The sequence below is a fragment of the Oncorhynchus nerka genome, linkage group LG2 (assembly GCF_034236695.1).
Source record: "Oncorhynchus nerka isolate Pitt River linkage group LG2, Oner_Uvic_2.0, whole genome shotgun sequence".
NCBI classification, from domain to species: domain Eukaryota; kingdom Metazoa; phylum Chordata; class Actinopteri; order Salmoniformes; family Salmonidae; genus Oncorhynchus; species Oncorhynchus nerka.
Genome location: NC_088397.1, coordinates 55889767 through 55914144, shown reverse-complemented (window position 1 = coordinate 55914144; position 24378 = coordinate 55889767). Strand labels below are relative to the sequence as shown.

The following is a 24378-nucleotide window of genomic DNA, read 5'->3' as shown; positions in this document are numbered from 1 at the left end:
AGCCAGTCACTGAAATGATGCCGCTAACCAACCATTGCCTATTTCATGGAGAGTTATGCGACACAAAAAAAAATCTGAACTATGTTTGAATGATGGATGGTTGGCAATCCCAACATTTTAGGATGAGTTCCACATCCAACAAGACATCGGTTGAGGGACTCGATTTGACGTAAGACGATCGTCTTGGATAGTTCACATCCACTGGTACCACAATCAATCACATTTATTTATAAAGCCCTTCTTACATCAGCTAATGTCACAAAATGCTGTACAGAAACCCAGCCTAAAACCCCAAACAGTAAGCAATGCAGGTGTAGAAGCACGGTGGCTAGGAAAAACTCCCTAGAAAGGCCTGAACCTAGGAAGAAACCTAGAGAGGAACCAGGCTATGAGGGGTGGCCAGTCCTCTTCTGGCTATGCCGGGTGGAGATTATAACAGAACATGGCCAAGATGTAACAAATGTTCATAGATGACCAACAGGGTCAAATAATAATAATCACAGTGGTTGTCGAGGGTGCAACAGGTCAGTACCTCAGGAGTAAATGTCAGTTGGCTTTTCATAGCCGATCATTCAGAGTATCTCTACCGCTCCTGCTGTCTCTAGAGAGTTGAAAACGGCATGTCTGGGACAGGTAGCACATCCGGTGAACAGGTCAGGGTTCCATAGCCGCAGGCAGAACAGTTAAAACTGGAGCAATAGCACGGCCAGGTGGAACTGGGGCATGGTCTTAAGGCTCAGGTCCTCCGAAAGAGAGAGAATTAGAGAATTAGAGAGAGCATACTTAAATTCACACAGGACACTGGATAAGACAGGAGAAATAGTCCAGATATAATAGACTGACCCTACCCCCCGACACATAAACTACTGCAGGATAAATACTGGAGGCTGAGACAGAAGGGGTCAGGAGACACTGTGGCCCCATCCGAAGAAACCCCCAGACAGGGCCAAATAGGCAGGATATAACCCCACCCACTTTGCCAAAGCACATCCCCCACACTACTAGAGGGATATCTTCAACCACCAACTTACCATCCAGAGACAAGCCAGAATATAGCCCACAAAGATCTCCGCCACGGCACAACCCAAGGGGGGGATGTCTGTCAGACTGTCTGTCTCATCTGCAAAGTGATCGTCTCATTGACTTGTGGAGCTAGACCAGCCGTTATGAAGTTTCATAGGAGGCCTGTTCATTCATTAGTCTTCCAGTGTACAGCGTGTGAACGCAGGACTCTGTAGTGCCTCTCTGAAGACTACTGGACTTGTCTGACCAGTGAAACATTAGTGGACTTGTCTTCTATAGAGTAATGAGCTCATCTCTGCAAGGCACCAAAGATGAACCTTCATTTTCTGGCCTGTTTGTAGTCTGTGTGGTTTAAATGGCTTTCATTCCATGAAGCCACTGTGTTGCTTTGTTGTGCTGCTGCTGGTAGGAAAGGCTGAGAGAGTCTGCTAAAGGTCAGTGCACTGTGATTCTATATGCTGTGATTCTTCTCTCTGAGGGCAGGTCCACTGAGCTTAACAACATCTAGACTGTTTCACCTCATTCTCCTCTATTGCTTGACGCCCATCCATATGTTGTATGGCAGGGGTAGGCAACTAGATTCAGCCGCAGGTCGATTTTTGTCAGAGGTGAAGGTCAATGGGCCGGAACATAATTATTACTAATTTGTCTATTTTTTTTTAATCGACCACAACTAAGCCCAAAAAGAGATTGTATTTGAAAATAACTATAATTTCGTACCTTGATTACATTGGCACACGATCACATGCATGCATACATACAGGTAACTGGTAAATAAAGAAAAACACAAACATAGTGTCTTAATAGGGTGTTTTTAACCAAAAAAAACGGGTGCCAAAAAAAATCCCTCGCGGGACGGTTTTGGCCGTCAGGCCGCCTGTTGCGGTCCCCTAGTGGATGTGGCGTTTTGACAGTGGCGCTGCATGCAGAGCTATACGCTCTGAGGAGAACAGGCCTGCACTGTTGACAGGACTATGCAAAAACACCATCCACACCCTATGAGGATGCAATCCACCAACTGGTTGCTCTAAAGCAGATCTGATTTTCATTAAGTGACTTCTACGATAGTGTTGTCAGGTCATAAGAGGATATTTTAAGTCCTATTCCTTTTGATTGGGCCTTGTTTTATGTGTAGTCTACCCTGAGTGTACAGTGTGTTAGGCCTATGCTGTGCACCGGGGCCCACTATCCAAAATGTTTCCCGGCCAGCCAGCCTGTCTCCTCAGTAGCCAGGGATTCCACGGCCCTCTAGAGAGAAGATAGTGTGAGAATAGACCATAACGCTGCACCTCTTCACTGTTTTCCTGTTCTACTGGTCTGCCAGGACCTCTGTGGCTGGCTGGCTCTCTCAGCTTTTGGCAGGCATTGTGGGAACGTCACGCTGGGGAAGCCTGCTCCCGCTTGCGTGTGGGTTATTCAGCGAATTCTGAGCTAGATTGAGCAGCAGTGAAAGGTTGAGGGGGGTGGAGAGGCTGGGTGCTAGCCTGTTACCAGGAAGGCAGTGTGTCATGGGCGGGAGGGTAGAAGAGGGTTGACACAGCTCGACTCCGGGAGTGGCTTTGTCACAGCAGATAGGCTGCGCTGGTTTAGTGTGTGTGTGTGAGGAGGGAGAGGAAAGCCCTGGGGTTGTTGCTCTTTTAGCTGCTGTAGTGTAAAATTGTGGGTGTGGGGCTGGGATTGGCAGCTGTGCATTCTGCCACGCTCTGTTGCTACTAACCCACCGAGACAGCCTTGGCATGCAGCCCAGACCTGCATGGAGTTAGCATAAGGTTAGTTGTAGAGTTTCATATATATGTCTGTCTATCTCTCTCTCTTGTGCTTTCTCTCCATTCTCTTATTTCTCTACTCTCTCACAGTTTCCTCTTATTCACTGATTGTATGTATATTTCTCTCTCACACTCTCACACACACACATGCTTTTCTTCATGACTAGAAGATGAAACTGGTTTTGTTGTGCTGGTTGGGAGGAGGTAGCGTCGTCAGTGTTTCTGTAGTTATCTGGCTGTAAAATAGTCAGATTAACCCTCTGAGGACTGGCCAAAATTCAACACCAGATGCGAGTTTTCAGTTAGTCTTCAGCTCACTTTCATTGCAGTGCTCTGCTCTTATCTAAAGAGCTGTCTCTCTCACATGCGTTCTTTCTTCCTCTCTTACTGTAGAACTTTCGTTTTCTCTCCTTCTGTTTTACTTTCACGTTCTCTTCGTGTGTGTGTGTGTGAGCTGCGTAACATTAAAATACTGCAATACGGTTTGGATTGCACAGAGCCCTTTGTCCTGTTCAGCAGCTGCTGTTTTTTTGTCTTAGTTTAATTATTTTCTGGTGTCAGTATTGTCTTTTAGCAGTTATTGTAATCTCAACTGTTCCCTTCTGGCTGACAGGAAATCAAGCCCTTGGCCCGTGTTTCTAGTTCAGGATGAATTGGCCTGGATCAGCAAGGCTTTCTAATCTTTGCTTTTGAAGCTGCCTGCTTTTGACTTTGTTTAGGAAATGTTACCCATGATTCCCTGCACATTTATCGCAAAACTATTACTGTCAAAAGGCCCGTTGTTTCTGGAAAAAAGAACACTACTACCAATTTGAGTTGTGTCAACGTCTCAGATTGCTTGTACAGTGCCTTCCGAAAGTATTCATACCCTTTGACTTCAAAATTGATCAAGTATGTGTTTGTCTCACCCATCTACACACAATACCCCATAATGACAAAGTGAAAACATGTTTTTAGAAATGTTTGCAAATTTATTGAAAAAGAAATACAGAAATATCTCTTAAGTATTCACACCCCTGAGTCAATACATGTTGGAATCATGTGTTGGCAAAGAATTACAGCTGTGAGTGTTTCTGGGTAAGTCTCTGAGCTTTGCACACCTAGATTGAACAATATTTGTATTTTAAAATTCTTCAAGCTCTGTCAAGTTAGACAGCCATTTTCAAGTCATGCCATAGATAAATCCCGAAGCGGTTTCCTTCCTGTCTGGCAACAGTAGTGCAATATGTGCCATGTGAGAAAGCTAATGTTTAAGTTCCTTGCTCAGAACATGAGAACATATGAAAGCTGGTGGTTCCTTTTAACATGAGACTTCAATATTCCAAGGTAAGAGGTTTTAGGTTGTAGTTAATATAGTATTTATAGGACTATTTCTCTCTATACCATTTGTATTTCATTAACCTTTGATTATTGGATGTTCTTATAGGCACTTTAGTATTGCCAGTGTAACCGTATAGCTTCCGTCCCCCTCCTCGCCCCTACCTGGGCTTGAACCAGGAACACATCGACAACAGCCACCCTCGAAGCATCGTTACCCATTGCTCCACAAAATCCTCTGCAAGGGGAACAACTACTCCAAGTCTCAGAGCGAGTGACGTTTGAAACTCTATTGGCGCGCACCCCGCTAACTAGCTAGCCATTTCACATCGGTTACACCAGCCTAATCTCGGGAGTTGATAGGCTTGAAGTCATAAAGAGCTGCTGGCAAACGCACGAAAGTGCTATTCGAATGAATGCTTACAAGCCTGCTGATGCCTACCATTGCTCAGTCAGACTGCTCTATCAAATCATAGACTTAATTATAACATAATATCACGCAGAAATATGAACCTTTGGTCATTAATATGGTCGAATCTGGAAACTATCATCTCGAAAACAAAACGTTTATTCTTTCAGTGAAATACGGAACCGTTCCGTATTTTATCTAACGGGTGGCATCCATAAGTCTAAATATTCCTGTTACATTGCACAACCTTCAATGTTATGTCATAATTACGTAACATTCTGGCAAATTAGGCGGCCCAAACTGTTGCATATACACTGACTCTGCGTGCAATGAACACAAGAGAAGTGACACAATTTCACCTGGTTAATATTGCCTGCTAACCTGGATTTCTTTTAGCTAAATATGCAGGTTTAAAAATAAATACTTCTGTGTATTGATTTTACGAAACGCATTGATGTTTCTGGTTAGGTACACATTGGAGCAACGATACGCACCGCATCGATTATATGCAACGCAGGACACGCTAGATAAACTAGTAATATCATCAACCATGTGTAGTTAACTAGTGATTATGATTGATTGTTTTTTATAAGATAAGTTTAATGCTAGCTAGCAACTTACCTTGGCTTACTGCATTCGCGTAACAGGCAGGCTCCTCGTGTAGTGCAATGAGAGGCAGGTGGTTAGAGCGTTGGACTAGTTAACTGCAAGGTTGCAAGATTGAATCCCTGAGCTGGCAAGGTAAAAATCTGTCGTTCTACCCCTGAACAAGGCAGTTAACCCACCGTTCCTAGGTCGTCATTGAAAATAGGATTTTGTTCTTAACTGACTTGCCTAGTTAAATAAAGATTAAATAAAGGTGTAAAAATGAAAACTTGAAATCGGCCAACCTCTAGGCCTTACAGATAATTGTATGTGTGGGGTACAGAGTTACACTATGCAACTTATGTGACTTGTTACTCCTGAACCTATTTAGGCTTGCCATAACAAAGGGGTTGAATACTTACTGACTTGAGACATTTCAGCTTTGTAAACATTTCTAAACTCATAATTTTACGTTGACATTATGGGGTATTATGGGTGTGTGTGTGTAGGCCAGTGAAAAATATAAATCTCAATTTAATCCATTTTAAATTCAGGCTGTAACAACAATGTGGAAAAAGTCAAGGGGTGTGACTACTTTCTGAAGGCACTGTAGGTCATGTGTCTGTGTGGACTGTACATTAGGTTACCCTACCCTGCTTTTCCCCTGACCCCTATCTAGAGAGAAGACACAGCTCGTCCAGTAAGCCCACCTCCACCTTAGCCCCCTCCTCAGCCTTCTCCCTGACCGCTCTGTCTCGGAGCAGGAGCAGTGGGCCGGTTGGTGGGGGTGTCAGTGGGGGGGCCATGGGCCGCTCTTCCAGTGGGACCAGCACCTCGTCCAACTCCAAAATCCTCAAACCAGCCAAAGAGAAGCTACCAGGCATCCAGCAGAGACCTCACTTCCCTCCCTTCAGGGTGTTCAACGACAAGGTGTAAGTAATGTCTAGCCATGCTGGTGAACCATGCTGAACTTCAGTAAAACATATTGTCATGTTGAACTTCAGCCTAGGGCTGGGCGATATGGCCCCCCAAAAAATCATTAGATTTTTTTCAAACTTGTGGGCAATTCACGATACAGTAGTGTTTTCTCGAAATAAGCTTTGTTGCACAATTAAAGGTCACTGCATTTCAAACAGTCAGCAATAACCTAATGAAAGGGGCAGAGTTGGACAGTTTTCGTGCCCAAAGTCGACCTTTTAAAATGTTTATTTAATCCTGACCTTAACCTTTAAAGGTAAACTCAGCGATATGACGTAGATGCGGAGAGTAAACAGCATAGCGTGAACCCGTTCACATGTGCAGATACTGTGTGTGACTTTGAGAGCCAAGTCTTGGATCTCACTCATCTCAATGTCTATAGTGCTGCTCGTGGCAACGTCATTTCACTGAGTCTACCTTTAACCTTAACCACACTGCTAACCTTTAAATTAAGACCAAAAAGCACATTTTTGTTTTCATAGTTTTTCACAATATAGTCAATTTTGACTTTGTTTCTATAGTAACTAGTGGAAACTCAGTTGTGAGTGGCAGGGGAGGGGCTTGGTGTGTTTATGAGTGAGAAGGTGCACTCAAGACAGAAAGAGACGAGACCAAAAAGACAACATGAGAACAAGCGGACATAAACGGTCATAAGAACAAAAAACCTTGATTCTTGCGATAAAGCCATTTTGGAATTTAATTGAATTCGATATGTCGGCCAGCCCTAGTTCAGTCCCCTGCCTCTTTAAAGCCCTGCTTCACGTTTGATTTGATCCTCTGAGTTATATCTTATCTCTTCATCTTAGGTCCTCTCCCTGCTCCTCTGAAGTCTAGCTCTGTCTGAAGTCTCCCTGTGCTACCCTCCTTCTAAATAAGCCCCTTAAAGAGTTAGTTTTAAAAAGAGATCCTTTATGGAACTCCATTTACAACCACTCAAAACATGTTGGCTTTCTGCCTGGGGATTTGAACACATTTCAAACTCTGTTCTGTTAAAATTAAACTATTTTTCTGAAGTATTTAATGCTGCTATAGATAAATTAACTCCCTCGCTTTCTCCTCCTCTGTCCATCTCTCTCTTCCAGCCTGACCCCTGCAGTCAAAGTGGAGAAGATGCGTCTGAAGGTGGATTCGTCAGCCAAGCTGGTGCAGGTTCCTTCGGCCCACTTATCGTCCTCTTCTTCCAGCAGCACTGTGAGCTCCTCGTCACCCCTGAAGCCAGGCCTTAACTGTCCCTCCATACCAAAGGCTCCCCTGCTTGCCCCCGGCCAGATCCCCAACGGCAAGGGCCACCTCTCCCTCTCTGCCCTGGAAAAGAAGCAGGACAACAGCACCAGTAGCAGACAACACCTCTACAAGAGACTGTCAGGTGAGAGGAGGTGATAGGGGTTTATGTCTGGAGGACGTTTTGTTTTAAAGGTCCATTGCAGCCGTTTTTTATCTCTATTAAATTATTTCTGTGTAACAATCAAGTACCTTACTGTGGTTGTCTTCAATTAAAGAGCAATTTCTCAAACAAAAATGTAGCGAGGACTGTCTGGGAGTGGTCTGAGTGGGGAGGGGAAAACTGAAAACTAGCTGTTATTGGCAGAAATGCCACTAACTGAATATACTATGTTTCTCTCTTCCTTTCTACCTCTCCTGTTTTCTCTCTCTCTTCCTTTCTACCTCTCCTGTTTTCTCTCTCTCTTCCATCAGAACGTGAGTTTAATCCAGATATCCACTGTGGGGTCCTGGATATGACAGCTCGGAAGCCATGCACACGATCCCTAACATGCAAGGTACCAAGCCCTCTCTTCTGCCCCCTCTCTTTCTCTGTTTTGTGTGGTTAGGAAATATTCCCTGTCACATTTCCTAGGTATTTAGGTAGCCTTCAGATTCTCAGAGTGCAGCGCACCCTGACCTAACATACCTCTTGGCCTTCTCCTTCCCTCAGACACATTCCCTAAGCCAGCGGAGGGCAGTGCTGGGCCGGAGGAAACGCTTCGACACACTGTTGGCAGAGCACAAAAGCAAAGCCCGGGAACGGGAACTGCAGCACCCCCCCCACCCCCTGCAGACCACCCCTCTCAGGGAACCCCATCCCTCCCCCTCACGGCTCGCCCCCCACCACGACGCCCACCAGGTCGCTCATGGCAACGGAGCCACCGACGCCACCAAGCCTTTGGCGTTTGGCAAGCCCAAACCTCACAATCTTGGTCTTCCACGGTGAGTCACTTCATGTGCTCTTCCTGGGTTCTCGCCATCCAACCACTACTTTTTGCAGTGTGGTACAGCAAGTACCTGCATCCCTGATGTGTGTTCCTAAATCACTGTTTCCTCTGCTCTTAGGCTGAACAGCATTATCTCTGATGGAGCTGGGGGTACCCCGGGAGACCCCCACCACGCTACGTCCGCTCCTGACGGGGGCTCCCGCCTGTCCAGTGACGAGGGGGAGAACGATGAGCGGGAGGAGGGCACAGACAAACTGGACTGTCACTATTCAGGTTACCACCCACGGCCGGCAGCTGTAAGTCCACCACAAATTTAATTTTATATTACAGGGATATGCTCACAACACAGCAACAATGAAACGACTACATAGCCAGATGTATGTGAAATCAGTCCTCCCATTGAGTGGCAGCTTGCACCGTGCATGGGAAGCAGCAGTGTGTGTGATTGGTTTGTTAGTGCGTATTTGTGTTAACTATTTCCCTCCCTGCTGCTCAGTTTTGTACCTTTGGAAGTCAACTGTTTGGGAGAAGCTGCTACTCGTTTGACCGGCGCTGGGATCGAATGCGATGTGCTCTTACCGCCATGATGGACAAGCACGTCAACACTCAGATGTGGAAGTAAGTCTGTGTACATTCATTAGACCAGAATTCCTTCTATAATACCTACCCAATTCACAAACCTATTGCAAAATCACAGAGGCAGAGATAGGGCTGTTGCGGTGACCGTATTACCACCACCCTTGCGGTCAGGAGTCACAAAGGCAGTCAAATTCCACATGACCGTTTAGTCACGGTAATTAGGCTCCTCCAAGCTCTGATGCTGCTGATGGTCATTAGTAGCCTACCAAACCTGCTAACTGCCTGGTACTCAGCATTCTATTGTCCCTCTAATCACTCTGACATCAATGCAAATGTATTTGAAAATCGAATCAAACATGAGAGCCCATGAGCTCATGTTACGAGACATTTCTATAGGCTATGTGATTGCGTAAGAAAACAGAGTGATGGCCTCTATTAAAAAGAGGAGGATCCCCTCAGCGTTTTATAGGCTAGGCATGCTATATTTCTCAACTTTCCTAATATTAAGTACATTGCTTCTCTTTACTAAAGGAGTATAGCCTACCTGGCTGAAATGAAAAATGAACCACAGGAAATGCATCCTCCATTCGCTATTTAGGTACAGAGATTACATGTATTTTTCCCCCGCTGCCCCTGTTTCGAGACAGGTGCATGATAATGGTACATTCTATATCGAAACAAATTTCACACATATTATTTAGTATATGTAAAGACCAGATTAAATCAAAAATAGTCTGATGGGTGACAATATTAGCCTATCTCTTGTGAATTGTATAGAGTGGGGCAAAAAAGTATTTAGTCAGCCACCAATTGTGCAAGTTCTCCAACTTAAAAATATGAGAGGCCTGTAATGTTCATCATAGGTACACTTAACTATGACAGACAAAATGAAAAAAAAAATCCAGAGAATCACATTGTAGGATTTTTAATTTATTTATTTGCAGATTATGGTGGAAAATAAGTATTTGGTCAACTACAAACAAGCAAGATTTCTGGCTCTCACAGACCTGTAACTTCTTCTTTAAGAGGCTCCTCTGTCCTCCACTCGTTACCTGTATTAATGGCACCTGTTTGAACTTGTTATCAGTATAAAAGACAGTCCACAACCTCAAACAGTCACACTCCAAACTCCACTATGGCCAAGACCAAAGAGCTGTCAAAGGACACCAGAAACAAAATTGTAGACCTGCACCAGGCTGGGAAGACTGAATCTGCAATAGGTAAGCAGCTTGGTTTGAAGAAATCAACTGTGGGAGCAATTATTAGGAAATGGAAGACATACAAGATCACTGATAATTTCCCTCGATCTGGGGCTCCACGCAAGATCTCACCCCGTGGGGTCAAAATGATCACAAGAATGGTGAGCAAAAATCCCAGAACCACACGGGGGGACCTAGTGAATGACCTGCAGAGAGCTGGGACCAAAGTAACAAAGCCTACCATCAGTAACACACTACGCCGCCAGGGACTCAAATCCTGCAGTGCCAGACGTGTCCCCCTGCTTAAGCCAGTACATGTCCAGGCCCGTCTGAAGTTTGCTAGAGAGCATTTGGATGATCCAGAAGAAAATCGGGAGAATATCATATGGTCAGATGAAACCAAAATATAACTTTTAGGTAAAAACTCAACTTGTCGTGTTTGGAGGACAAAGAATGCTGAGTTGCATCCAAAGAACACCATACCTACTGTGAAGCACGGGGGTGGAAACATCATGCTTTGGGGCTGTTTGAATGAAAGAATGAATGGGGCCATGTATCGTGAGATTTTGATTGAAAACCTCCTTCCATCAGCAAGGGCTTTGAAGATGAAACGTGGCTGGGTCTTTCAGCATGACGATGATCCCAAACACACCGCCCGGGCAACGAAGGAGTGGCTTCGTAAGAAGCATTTCAAGGTCCTAGAGTAGCCTAGCCAGTCTCCAGATCTCAACCCCATAGAAAATCTTTGGAGGGAGTTGAAAGTCCGTGTTGCCCAGCAACAGTCCCAAAACATCACTGCTCTAGAGGAGATCTGCATGGATGAATGGGCCAAAATACCAGCAACAGTGTGTGAAAACCTCGTGAAGACTTACAGAAAACGTTTGACCTCTGTCATTGCCAACAAAGGGTATATAACAATGTATTGAGAAACTTTTGTTATTGACCAAATACTTATTTTCCACCATAATTTGCAAATAAATTCATTAAAAATCCTACAGTGTGATTTTCTGGATTTTTTTCTCATTTTGTCTGTCATAGTTGAAGTGTACCTATGATGAAAATTACAGGCCTCTCTCATCTTTTTAAGTGGGAGAACTTGCACAATTGGTGGCTGACTAAATACTTTTTTGCCCCACTGTATTATCACTTGTGAATGATGCCCAGCATAAGATACAAAACCTTTTTTTTGCAACTTTTTCTAATCATAGTGCCCACCTCATATGTTTTAATAAGGTTTGTATCACATATAAAGTGGCCAAATAACTTCTTAAAATGAAGCACATTAATCCACTTTACAAGGGGTGTAGAGTGTAATTGACATACATAAGCAGCGCATGAGTTTCAAGTTTGGAGAAGATAATTTTCACCATAAAAATGCACCTTTGTAATAAAAGCATTACATGCATAATCACATTTGTGGTCACTTTTGAGAATGGTGTTTTCCCGCTAATGGAACATTCGCACTTATCGCCTACTGCCATGTGCGCATTGCTATGTTTATCATGTGAAGAAATAGCCTAATAGTTTCAACATTTTATGCTAAATATTCTGATCTGTTGCGTCAGCCACATTGCATTAAAAAAAATTGATGCAGAGGTTGTGTTAATTAGGGTTCTATCGCATCCCACAACTGTCCCAGACTGTTTGGAATATTTATTTTTTGCACAGAATAGAATAGGTCAACTTTTGTACTATGGGGGATAGAATATTGACATAGGCTTGTGCTTTTGAATGTTGTTGGCTGCCAAAGTAAATGTGGACAGTTCTTCCAATATCTTCAATATGCACCTCGGAATTGGATATGGACGCGCGCACAGTTGCATCCCAGATGTGTCTGTCTTCACTTGTAGCCTCTGAGAAAGACCCGGTCACGTGACGGAGAGCCATGTGAGTGAGAGATGCTTCGGATTGTGCAGCACACTCAGGGAGAAGGGCACAAAGCAGCACTCCGGGCCACAAAATGCATGGATTTCTTTAGGGTGCATTACGGCCACAAAGGGGATGCCGCTCTGAAATTCGAGGCATTATCAAGTGCTTGTCAAATTGTGATTGAGAGACTATTGGAGTGTGTGCAGCCTGCACAAAAAAAATGCCTTTACAAGCTACTTTTTTCAAAACCGCCTTACAATTTATTAAAAATCGAAACATATAACCCAATGTTTTTCCACAACTAAAGTTACATTAATAACTATAAATTAGGCATATAGGAGTACCTATTTCTTTGTTAACCGCTCAACATAGAATAGTGTACGCACTCCCTCAAAAGGTTTTTAGAAAATATTTATATTTTGTTCAGTTTTATTCTTCATAAAATAATACCATGGAATTATAATCTCATTTTGTCTGCTAAACAAACTAGTGTACCACAGCCATTTGGCATAGCCCACATCAGGATCTAACATAAGGACAACTCGGAGTAGGCTATTATTTTCTTCTGACAACATTTTCTTCATATCATGCTTCTTTAGACCTGTTTTAAAATGAAAATAGACCTGTTTTAAAATAAATAATGGATTTATTGTGAAGGTGCAGGCTATATTACATTAATTTATTATACTTTTTAAATTGTCTTGCAGGCTATGTGTGGAAGCCAGGAGATGCTAAATGTCTATGTTAATTAACGGTCAATTAACGTGAGACCGACCAGTTATCTGCTTGACAATCACCGGCGGGTGAAATGTCGTGACCGCCACAGCCCTAGACAGGGAGCCAAAGTGTTGCAGGGTGGTGAAGGGAGATCTATGTGCTGTATGGGACACTATAAGCTAGCGGTTCCAGTGTCTCTCCAGGACTGTGCTGTGCTGACCCCTTTGTGTGTAAATGTTACTGATGGGGATGATCACAGTGGTCTGTTTGTGTTATAGAAAAATCCCTTTCGCCTTGGAGAACTCCTCCTCTTCTTCTTCCTCTGCGCCGGCCCACAGGACAACCACAAACTCCTTGTCCTCATCACACGGTAGCGCCCCTGCTTCGGGCTTCCTCAGCCTCTCCTCTGCGCCCCTTCTACCCCCCTACACTCAGTCCTACGACAGCAAGTCTGTGCTTTCGTACGGGACCACCTTAAACGCCCGTGCCTCCCCCCAGGGCGCGGTCGACCACCCTGCCTACAGCGCAGCACAGGCCAGACAAGTGTCTTCGTCGCCCCAGATGCCTTCAGCCCACTCCTCGGTCCCCTCCCTGTCCTCAGGACGACCGCTCAAGTCCAGATCCAGTGGCAAGTCCTTCAGACCCCGGGAGTCCTCCTCCACAGCTGCCATAACCAACTCCACCAGCGGGGGCAGCAGTGGAGGAAGCAGCAGCAGCAGCCTCAGCTCGGGGAAGAAGAGGAAGAACAGCTCCCTCCCTACATCGTCTCACGCTACCACCTACTCCTCAGAGTCCTCTTCCTCCTCCAACACCACCTCTTCCTCCTTCAAGAAGAACTGCACAGTTCACAGTGGCAGCTCAGGGAGCACGTACCACCATGTCTCACTAGTCTCCTCCTCCTCCTCCTCCTCGTCTCACAGTGGCGTCCACAGTGTGGGTCTCAACTGTGGCCCCAACGCCCGGACCAACTCCCTCAGTCTGAAGGCAGAGCCGTCGGGGCCAGCGGGGTTGTCGGGGCCCGGGGTCAGAGGCCCCCCCTCGGGCAGCCCAGCCGAGTCCATCAAGAGGATGAGTGTAGTGATGAACAGCAGTGACTCCACCCTCTCCCTGGGGCCCTTTGTCCACCAGGCCCCAGAGCACCACAGCAGCTTCAGCCATGCCCACAACGACGGCCGCCTAGAGGGGAAGAAACGCAAGGGCTCCCCCGCTGTCAGCTCCATCAACAGTGGAGGAGGTGGTGGTTTAGGGGGCGGGGGGCCGGGCAGGCCCAAAGTGGCCAAGTCTCCAGCCATCAACAACATCCACAGCAAACATGGACGCACAATCCCAGGAGCCACGGGGCTCACCAACAACTCCCTCATCCATCAGGTGGGTTGGACACCTCACACACTGGTTGCTAAAGCCTATCATCAACCAGTCAATCTCTTTATCTGTTGGGAAATTCACTGTGCAGTCAGGACTTGTATATCTTCAACATATGTACATGTGACCACATATAGACAAAACATTAAACAAAAAAATCACCAATTAATGAATGTTGTAATTTATTATCTAACTTCTCTGCCTTTCTCTCTCTGTCTCTCTCTCTCAGCCAAAGGCCCGCCCCTGACAGCGATGACTGGGTTCTCTGTATGGAACCGAGGGGCGGATGAAGAGGAGGCAATCTGTGCGCTGCTCTGGACTGCACAAGGCCTTCTAATACGTTACTCTCAGCTTCCCAAGATCCTCAGGGTGGAGATGATCTGGACAGCCCAGTGACGTCACTGTTCTCGTCTATAGTGTAACTATTCCTCCCAAAGCCATGTAGGAGCACCGTGTGGAGGTGGCAGGCGTTAACACCCGGAGTGGGTCACACTTGGCCCCCTGTCAGTCAGGGTACCGAGGTAGATCTTCCTATGGGGAAGACAGGAGAGAAAAGGAGGGACTAGGAGCCGATCTGCCCTTTGACCTATTGTTGAGATTCCAGAGGTACGGAGGAAGGGAAAAGTGCTGGCACAACAGCCATGGCACTGCCCACCAACCATCATGACGCAGAGCCACTGGGATTGACTGGAGAGCTCTCAAGCCGCAATCTGTTTGTTTCCGATGAGCTCGTGTGTGTGTGTGTGTGTGTGTGTGTGTGTGTGTGTGTGTGTGTGTGTGTGTGTGTGTGTGTGTGTGAGAGACTAGATTCTACTGGAAATTCAAATGTACACCTCCACGCCTGAACTCAGAAGCCTTGGAAGGAGAGGGCAGGATAAGGAAAAACTGTCAGTTGCAACACTTCGAACACAATCACATTGTTGTTTTTTAATGCTTCCACTACATTTTGTCGGTTGGTTTTAATCAGTGTGACGTGTACATAACGTCAGGTTATGTATAGTAGCCAGAGATGAACCACATGAGGAGCAGATTCAGTCAATTCTATATGAGTTCCATACATGACCCAAACAATTATGCAAGTGTTACTTTTTTATGTTTCTTATGTTTTTCACTGAATTTAACTACAAAAATCTGTGTGGAGAAGAAAGTAAATTGTGCATGCATATGTGAAAAAAGGATGCCTGATACGACAATTTGATTGAACGGTTGTGAAAGAGGGACTACTTGTCTTGAGGACAAGTGTTAATTCCTACAATATTTTTATCTTACAAATGAACAGCTACAGTAGACCTAGCCCTAACTGTGAACAGCACTAAACAAACACAGACCCACTACTTGCTTTAGGACATTTTAAGTCGGGCTTATTTTCCCCAAAATCTAGCCAAAGGCAGCCATCCGTTTCTCCCACACTAGTCTGTAACCACTACGCCAGCTTTGGCTATTGGCTATTAGGATTTCCATTCCGGTACCTTCAGTTATGTCACAATACAGTTGTCCATCACACTTGTCCTTCGTCAAAGCACGGAATCTTAAACTGGCAATACTTCCCCGTCTGTCTCTCTGAGATGAGATGATGCTCCATTGCCCCATCTGTCTCTGAGATGATGCTCCTTGGGATCGTGTTTTTTTGGGGGGGGTGAGATTCATGGAGATGGCTTCAGAGTAGGTTACTACTTTTTGTAACTCCTGTAAATTTCGTAAACTCCACTGATGTCAGGCAGCGAGCTTAGCTGAGGAGCTGACTATTTTCTATCTTACTTTCGCTTTTTCTTGTATGAATTGAACAAATATCGAAGTATCCCTATTTCAGAATACATATTTTATTAACGAATTGTACATATTGAAATATGTATTTTTGCACAGGCATTTTCTTATACAATTTTTTTGGGGTACAATTGAGATCATTATTATTTATTAAATGAAAGAACAAGTTTAAGAACTTAACTTATTGGAAGTGGTTCACTGCCAAGTCTATAATGCAATAGGCCTATAATTAGAGGTTGAAGCATCTCATGAATCATGTACTGGGATCCTTTAAAACAGGGGTGTCAAACTCAATATTGCCCCAAGGGCCGCACTCAACGAGGTGAATGTAGGTGTATTATCATTTCTACACAGTTTCGATATGGTTTTAGTCCTTAAAACAGTGTTCCCCAAATTCGGCCGGGGGTGGTTTTATTTGGCCCCTTAAGCTTTTTACATTTTATTTTCATTGTTGGACATAAAAGATCGTAAAACCACCAGGAAATCCGCTCCAAGGGATTTTAATTTTGGAAATCTGCTCGAAGTATTCCCATACTGATCCTATACACCTGATCCTATACAAATATAAGCATGGTTTGAAAGGGTTATGTTTTAGTCAAACATGATATGTTTGGACTTCATGCGGTCAATTAGCAATATATAAATTATTTTTATGTAATTATGTTCCGGTCCCCTGACCATCCGCTCAAGAAAAAATCGTCCCACGGCTGAATCTAGTCAATGATCCTTTGTTTTAAAGTATATTGAGTTTGTTTTGTTTTACTCAAATCACCCACAGGGTGGATTGGACCCCCCCCCCTCAATATGTTTGACACCCCTGCTTTAAAAGGTAGTGTTGCCACGGGCATGTGTTTGTGTGACAGACAATACTTTGTTTTTAACTCTCCAAGGTCTCACCTGTGCTTTTTACTATTTTCAAGTTGCCTCTGAATCAACAAAGAAATGATCATTTTATTTGACCCAAATAGCCTGTGATTCTGAAATGTCCCGCAGGCTGAAAGCTGTGCCCGTTGTCTAAGCGATTTCCATAGATTCAATCATTTACCTTTAGACGAAGACCTTGTTACATTTCATAATTTGAAACACTTTCCCTTAAAGCTGAAGGGACTTAAGCAATCATTAAAGCAAGGAAGATGAACCCTTCAAACAGTGAAACTGCTTGCATCATTGTTGCCAAACATAATTTGAAGCACAGCGTTTTAAGGAAATTCTTAGTTTGCAGCTTTCAGAAATGCTGAAATAAGAAAGTGCCTGCATTTGTTTCACACTGACTGTTTTAAGGACAGAACTTTTTTCATTTTAGTTTTTACCTTACTTGAATGTTCAAAGTGTTTTAGGAGCTTGCTTTTAAAATATGCCTATGAACCCTAAATGTGGTAAAAACCTGATTAGCTTGTCAGCTAGATGGTATGAAGTAATTCGGGCTCTATTCAATCTGTATCGCAGTTCAGTTATATCGTGATTGAAATTTAAAAGCAATGTTCCCGCATTAGCGGTAAACTGCATGTTTGCCTGGCTACCCAAACTCCTTGCTCCAGGTAACTGCTATGCCACACCCACAGATGTTTGTTTCTTCTCCGCAATGATCTGGATCTGAGTACCTCCCTGATGATTTCTAGAACGTAAACAAAAAACTAAACGTGCACCCCTTTGTGTTCTGAGGATGGGGAAACGCTGTTCTAACCGTTCTGGTCCAGAGCCAGAACACGTGGGTAATGCAATGTTTGGAAATTCGACATTGGGTAGAGATGATCCAATCGCTGAGGACTTTTTGTACAACACCAAATATCTTCGATGATGGTAGTCTCATACTGAAGTATGTAGCGAATGAAATAATTCCGTTTTGAGTCGTCAGTCAATGCATGTCGGCTCAATCGGAGATGACCTTTCTATTGCCTAACAGTAACGTTTCAGCGATCCACATTGAATAGAGCCCGTAGTGTTAACTTTTTGTTATCAACGTTTTCCAGTTGAGACGTCTGAGATATTGGTGCAGACCAGGGGGTATTGAAGCTCCCTGGTCCGTTTAGGAATCGTTTAACAGGTTCAGTAAAGTGTTTTTGTTTACCCTCAACCCCACTCACAACGCTGACCTTGTTTCCATATGATGGAAACTTTGCAAAGCTGTTTTTATCAAGTACCACAGCCTTGGAATGTGAAAGTGAGACAGAACACAGCTTGCGGGAGGAACATATTTTCAGTAGATAACTCCTATGTAAGAGCGTGTATAGTATTTTGTTTTAGAACATCAATCATTTGATCAGCTGGACTTGTGTATTGGCTGCTATGTAATTCATGAACAAACATGGTAGGTTAGATTTACTTAATATTTAAGATTGTATAGTCTGTTTTGTAACATGTTTCTGTAAATAAATAATTTATACAGCTATTTATACAGAAAAAAAGGTATTTGTTTCTTTACTGAAATAAAACCACTTCAGTAATCACTCATCCATGTATCAAAGGAAAAGAAGTCACCAAAAAGAATTTATTATATACACAATAAGGGTCGCTTCTTCAGACAAACTACTGGTGTGGATACTGATACAACAGGGAAACGCCAGATCTCCCTCCCAAAGGTAACGCTGCACCCCATGTTACATGTTAATAACTCGGGACAGCTTCTGGACACGGTTGAGCAGTAGGTCCCCTTTCTTGATTGTCTCCTGGTACTGCCAATTCTTGCTATCAGGTCTGAAGGAAAGAAAATACAACACTGAGCTCTGCCACTTTTAATATAGAAACCAATGTTTTACATGCATGTAAAAATGTTATTCTTACCTGTTGGTTTCCACAATCTCGTTTACTTTGTCGATTTTGCAATGGAGGCGACCAGCAGCTATGAAACGGGAGAGTTCCCTGAGAGCGAAGGGAAAACAAATTAAGACCAATAATCATTGTCTCCTGATAGGCAGCATCATTCCTATGCGACTCGAAGTCCTCAACCAATGGCGTAGTCGCTGATTTAAGACAACCTCCAGGATAGGCATTAATAAACTCAGCAAAAAGAGATTTTTCAGGACCCTGTCTTTCAAAGAATTTGTAAAAATCAAAAACCCTTCATTGTAAAGGGTTTAAACTCTTGTTTCCCATGCTTGTTCGATGCACCTGCGGAACGGTCACTAAGACACTAACAGCTTACAGACGGTAGGCAATTAAGGTCACAATTATGAAAACTTAGGACAGTAAGAGAGGCATTTCTACTGACTGAAAAACAAAAGAAAGATGCCTAGGGTCCCTGCTCACCTGCGTGAATGTGCCATAGGCATGAGGACTGCAGATGTGGCCAGGGCAATAAATTGCTATGTCTGAAACTGAGACGCCTAAGACATCGCTACAGGATGGACAGCTGATCGTCCTCGCGTAACAACACCTGCTCAGGATCGGAACATCACACCTGCGGGCGGGACAGGTACAGGATGGCAACAACGACTGCCTGAGTTAGACCCAAAATGCACAATCCCTCCAGTGCCAGACTCAGCAAGAGGCTGGGCTTGTAGGCCTGTTGTAAGGCAGGTCCTCACCAGACATCACCGGCAACAACATCGCCTATGTGCACAAAAAGTGCTCTTCACTGACGAGTCGCGGTTTTGTCTCACCAGGGGTGATATTCAGTTTATCATCAAAGGAATGAGCGGGATCGAGGGTCACAGCGTCATCAGACTGAGCTTGTTACAGGGAAGACATCTTCCTCTCTCATGTGGTACCCTTCCTGCAGGCTCATCCTTACATGACCCCCCAGCATGACAATGCCACCAGCCATACTGCTTGTTCTGTGCGTGATTTCCTGCAAGACAGGAATGTCAGTGTTCTGCCATGGCCAGCGAAGAGCCCGGATCTCAATCCCATTGAGCACGCCTGGGACCTGTTGGATCGGAGGGTGAGGACTAGGGCCATTCCTCCCAGAAATGTCCGGGAACTTGCAGGTGCCTTGGTGGAAGAGTGGGGTAACATCTCACAGCAAGAACTGGCAACTCTGGTGCAAGCCATGAGGAGGAGATGCACTGCAGGGACACATTATTCAATGTCTGTGGAACTTGTTCAGTTTATGTCTCAGTTGTTGAATCTTATGTTCATACGAATATTTACACATGTTAGGTTTGCTGAAAATAAACGCAGTTGACAGTGAGTGTTACGTTTCTTTTGCTGAGGTTAGGTATTGTGGGTATGGGACAAGAGGTAGACGTGAGACTCACTGGTCAATGAACTCTGTACTGACTCCAAAGGCCTCAGCCATGTAGCCCAGGGTGAGTGAGCGGTAGGACTCCAGGAGCTGGCTGTAAGCATGGATACGCATCTCCCTCACGTAGTAACGGTAGTGAGGGGCAAACAACCAGTCCTTCTTCATATCCTGCTCCACCGTGGCTGCAGAGGGGACAGAGACAAACAAGTTTACAACTAAGGAATGAGGCGAAGTGAAACACGCATGTCCACTCACTGGCTGCAGACATCAGCGCGCTTCGGCTTTACTTTTTGTACGCCTAAACGAGGGGTGTCTCACCCAGTGACTGGAAGAAGACAGAGTAGCGACACTCGTAGAGGGAGAAGAGGTACTGGCGGACAGCAGGGAGACTGTGCAGCACCTCCAGGATCTCTGCTCCCTTTATCACCTGGGGGAGAGGGAGAACAACACATTAGTCCACAGGAGACGCTATATTTATGCCAGAACTGGAAATCTACCAGTTATATAAAGAAGTGTCTTCACTTATTAAAAACAAGTTTGAATGTTCACGTTCTGGCATGTGGAAAGTATTGTTTTCTGCAAGTACACTGTCTTAAAACGACCAACTCTTGAATGATGTAGGCACATGGATGACAACACCACCACCGTGGCTCCTGCTACCAACCTTTTCTCTGAGGTCGGGCCTCTTCAGGGCAATCATGCAGACGTAGACAGTGTACGTGACGAAGGTCTTGTAATCCATGAGCTCATAGGAGGTGAAGGTAGACACTGTGTCCAGGAAGAGCTCAGCAGCCTGTTTAAAGTCACGGATGGCCACACAGTACAGGCCCTGGTACACCTTGAGACGGTTCCTCCTGTCCCAGTCACCCCCCTCCTCAATAAGGCTGTGCAGACACAAACAAGGTCACTGAAATGACAATACTTTCAAAATACGAGGATATAGAAAACAATGGCTTACAACACATGAGAGTCAACACAATGGAATGGCAGGCAAAATGCTATGAAAAATACCCAAACAGGCCTAAACAGTTACTGCAAATATAATTCTTAGAATAGATAGTGAGTGAGGACCCCTAATGGCATGTCATCATAAAGTAGTGAATGCAGAGAGAAGTAGCCCCTTTTAGGCAAACTACCTTTTAGCTTTCTCAGTGTTGCGTGTGATGAGGTCACTGTCCATATAGAACAGTCCAATCCTTAGCAGGTAGAACACAATGTCTAGTCGATGTCCCAGGGCCACAGTCTTATCAAAGGTCTTCCTGAAAGCAGTCAAAGCGTCCTCCTGTGGAATTAAAGTTTGTAGCTTGTTTAATTGAGCTAATGATGTACATGCATGGCTAGGTTGGACTGAAGAGTCCAGGGGATTACAGAGGCAGATTATTGCTTTATAAGTATAACATGTGTAGCTCTACAATGAGCTATGGGCTGACACTTGTTTTGTATGAGGTCAAATGGTACTAACAAATAACATGGTTTCGTACTCCATGGCCTCTGCTCTGAATGTAGTAGCTGATTAATGCAAAACTCACTTTATTCCCGATTCGGATTAGATATTCAGCTCTAGCCATCATTGCATCTCGGATTTCACTCTCCCCGAGGTTCTTCTCTGCATCTTCCAGGACATCATCCAGGCGTTTCAGCTCGTCCTCGTTGGCCTTCTTCATCTTATTCAGCAGGTCTGTGTCAAGTTGCCACTTCAGGTCTTTACACAGGCTTTCATAGTAAGGTGCCATATCTGTAACAAGAGACAATTCATCATCAGTTATTGTGGCTAGCTAGCTACAACTTGACGGTTGTAACTTTATTTGGCAACATGCTAACGTTAGACATTTTTATTTAACCAGTATATTACCGTTATCGGGTTGATTAGCTAGTTATAATACCTTGTATTGAATAGCTAACTGACCGGCAGCTAGGTTAGCAGTTTGATATATGTCCGACAGTGACGCAAGCTAGAGACGTTGGTTACCCATGCTAGTTTGTCGACCAGAACTACCTTGTTATCTAGCTAGCTAACGTTATTTTTGTTGGTTTATTTACGAGGTAGAAGCCAAAACTCACTGTTCTCTTTGATCGAGTCCATGAGCTCAGTTTTAACTTTATCATCTTGTCGGTGACCGTCCATCGTGAGCAAAAATTTCAGCTGTGCTATCCTAAGATCAGGGTTTTTAGGCAGACCCTCTTCTTCCAGGTTTTCCAACGGCATTTCGTCTAGTATAAAAGCAAAGTAATGAGCGCAGATATTTTCTGTTTGTGACAACAATGTCAGGTATCTTCTGCTAGTTTGCTAACAATGACTTGTGAAAACACTGGTCTGCCACTTCCGCTGTACGCCGCTGAGTTGAGAACGTCAGACGTTACGCGGTGAGAACGTGCTGCCCTCGTCTGGCTCATAAAGGAATGTCCGCCGAGCACACAAAGACTGCCAAATGATCTCATTATAAAGCAGGTCTGTAACAATTTATCACTCAAAATATATATATATTTCGCCAGATAGTTTTCTTACTTTCTAAAACATATACAGCGATGAGTACTGTGTCAGAGATAGCGACTCAGGGGTTGAAAGGTAAGTCCCCACTGAGATGTAAAACATGAATCTTATTCCTAAAAATATCTAACAAAGCAATTGTCTGATGGACATGCAGACATAAATAAGTGTGTTACATGGAACTCTCAAGATACACAGAATGGAGACTTTGCTGAGACCTGGTAGGAACAATTTTGATGATTTAAAAAGGACATGCTTTTTCATATCTGTATTACTATATATAATTATTAGTTATTATGAGAAACAATTAAACTGTTGAAACCATGATTTAAACATATTTATAAACTGGGTGGTTCGAGCCCTGAATGCTGATTGGCTGACAGCCGTGGTATAGCAGACCGTATACCATGGGTATGACAAAACAGTTATTTTTACTACTGTAATTACGTTGGTTGCCTGTTTATAATCGCAATAAGGCATCTCGGGGGTTTGTGGTATATGGCCAATATGGGTGGCTATTTTGAAGAATCTAAAATATATTTAGATTTTATTAACACTTTTTTTGGTTATTTCATAGTTTTGATGTCTTCACTATTATTCTACAATGTAGAAAATGTCCAAATAAAGAATAACCCTTGAATGAGTAGATGTGTCCAAACTTTTGACTGGTACGGTATATATTAAAACTTGTCTGGGATAGGGGGCAGCATTTTCACTTTTGGATGAATAGCGTGCCCAGAGTAAACTGCCTCCTACTCAGTCCAAGATGCTAATATACTAATAATATTATTAGTATTGGATAGAAAACACTCTGAAGTTTCTAAAACTGTTTGAATGATGTCTGTGAGTATAACAGAAATCATATTGTAGGCAAAAACCTGAGAAAAAATCCAAACAAGAAGTGGGAAATCTGAGGTTTGTAGTTTTTGAACTCACGCCTATCGAATACACAGTGGGATATGGGTTATTTTGCTTCCACTAGATGTCAACCATCTTTAGAACGTTGTTTCAGGCTGCTCATGTGAGCTGTTTGACTAAGGGGTCTGCCTACAGCCTCGTTCTCAGTCATTTTCACTTGAGAGGTAGCTCTCGTTCCATTGCTTTTCTACAGACAATGGAATTCTCTGGTTGGAACATTATTGAACTTTTATGATAAAAACATCCTAAAGATTGATTCTATACTTAGTTTGACAAGTTTCTTCGACCTGTAATATAACTTTTTGAACGCTTCATCCGAATGGACCAGATAGCGCTTTTGGATTTGTTTACCAAACACCCTAACAAAAGAAGCTATTGGACATAAATGGACATAAATGATGGACATTATCGAACAAAACAAGCATTTATTGTGGAACTGCGATTCCTGTGAGTGCATTCTGATGAAGATCATCAAAGGTAAGTTAATATTTATAATGCTATTTATGAATAATGTTGACTACCCAACATGGCGGATAATTCTCTGGCTGGTTTGGGCTCTGAGCACCGTTCTCAGATTATGCTTTTTCCTTAAAGTTTTTTAAAAATCTGACACAGCGGTTGCATTAAGGAGAAGTGTATATAAAGTTCCATGTATAATAGTTGTATTTTCATCAACATTTATTATGAGTATTTCTGGGAATTCATGTAGCTCTCTGCAGTATCACTGCATGTTATGGAACACGCCAATGTAAAATAAGATTTTTTGATGTAAATATGAACTTTACCGAACAAAACATACATGTATTGTGTAACATGAAGTCCTATGAGTGTCGTCGGATGAAGACCATCAAAGGTTAGTGATTCATTTTATCTCTATTTGTGCTTTTTGTGACTCCTCTCTTTGGCTGGAAAAATGGCTGGGTTTTTCTGTGAGTTGATGGTGACCTAACATAATCGTTTGTGGAGCTTTCACCGTAAAGCATTTTTGAAATCAGACACTGTGGCTGGATT

General features: G+C 43.7%; 2 protein-coding genes across 5 annotated transcripts in view; one reads left to right on the top strand and one right to left on the bottom strand.

Annotated features, from left to right (window-relative positions):
* The window catches only part of LOC115138239 (ataxin-7-like), a 48350-nt gene extending 30183 nt beyond the window's left edge, over nucleotides 1–18167 (top strand). For 3 of the 4 annotated variants that reach the window (XM_029674912.2, XM_065000277.1, XM_029674903.2), the window contains 8 exons: nucleotides 5780–6032; nucleotides 7161–7444; nucleotides 7774–7856; nucleotides 8012–8283; nucleotides 8407–8584; nucleotides 8785–8906; nucleotides 12931–14020; nucleotides 14244–18167. In XM_029674912.2, the coding sequence (XP_029530772.2) occupies nucleotides 5780–6032; nucleotides 7161–7444; nucleotides 7774–7856; nucleotides 8012–8283; nucleotides 8407–8584; nucleotides 8785–8906; nucleotides 12931–14020; nucleotides 14244–14261 (2300 nt within the window). In that variant the 3' untranslated portion in view covers nucleotides 14262–18167. Of the gene's footprint in view, nucleotides 1–2602; nucleotides 2793–5779; nucleotides 6033–7160; nucleotides 7445–7773; nucleotides 7857–8011; nucleotides 8284–8406; nucleotides 8585–8784; nucleotides 8907–12930; nucleotides 14021–14243 lie in introns of those variants that run through there. The other variant, XM_029674929.2, reaches the window with a different exon arrangement.
* An 85-nt stretch (nucleotides 18168–18252) lies between these two features.
* On the bottom strand, nucleotides 18253–22306 carry LOC115138261 (26S proteasome non-ATPase regulatory subunit 6). The gene is made up of 8 exons (XM_029674940.2): nucleotides 22023–22306; nucleotides 21491–21696; nucleotides 21098–21243; nucleotides 20626–20845; nucleotides 20280–20388; nucleotides 19975–20143; nucleotides 18560–18637; nucleotides 18253–18472 (listed from the first exon to the last, which is right to left on the bottom strand). Exons 1-8 carry the CDS (start codon nucleotides 22165–22167, stop codon nucleotides 18376–18378), a joined length of 1170 nt encoding a protein of 389 aa, XP_029530800.1. The 5' UTR covers nucleotides 22168–22306; the 3' UTR covers nucleotides 18253–18375.
* Nucleotides 22307–24378: the final 2072 nt, after the last annotated feature.

What these genes read in the sequence shown, in the direction of transcription:
- LOC115138261 (XM_029674940.2), bottom strand. Translation starts at nt 22,167, where the DNA reads ATGCCGTTGGAAAACCTGGAAGAAGAGGGTCTGCCTAAAAACCCTGAT. An exon ending in GGACTCGATCAAAGAGAACA is followed by an intron (nt 21,697 to 22,022) that starts GTGAGTTTTGGC and finishes CTCTTGTTACAG; the next exon opens with ATATGGCACCTTACTATGAA. An exon ending in AACACTGAGAAAGCTAAAAG is followed by an intron (nt 20,846 to 21,097) that starts GTAGTTTGCCTA and finishes GTGTCTGCACAG; the next exon opens with CCTTATTGAGGAGGGGGGTG.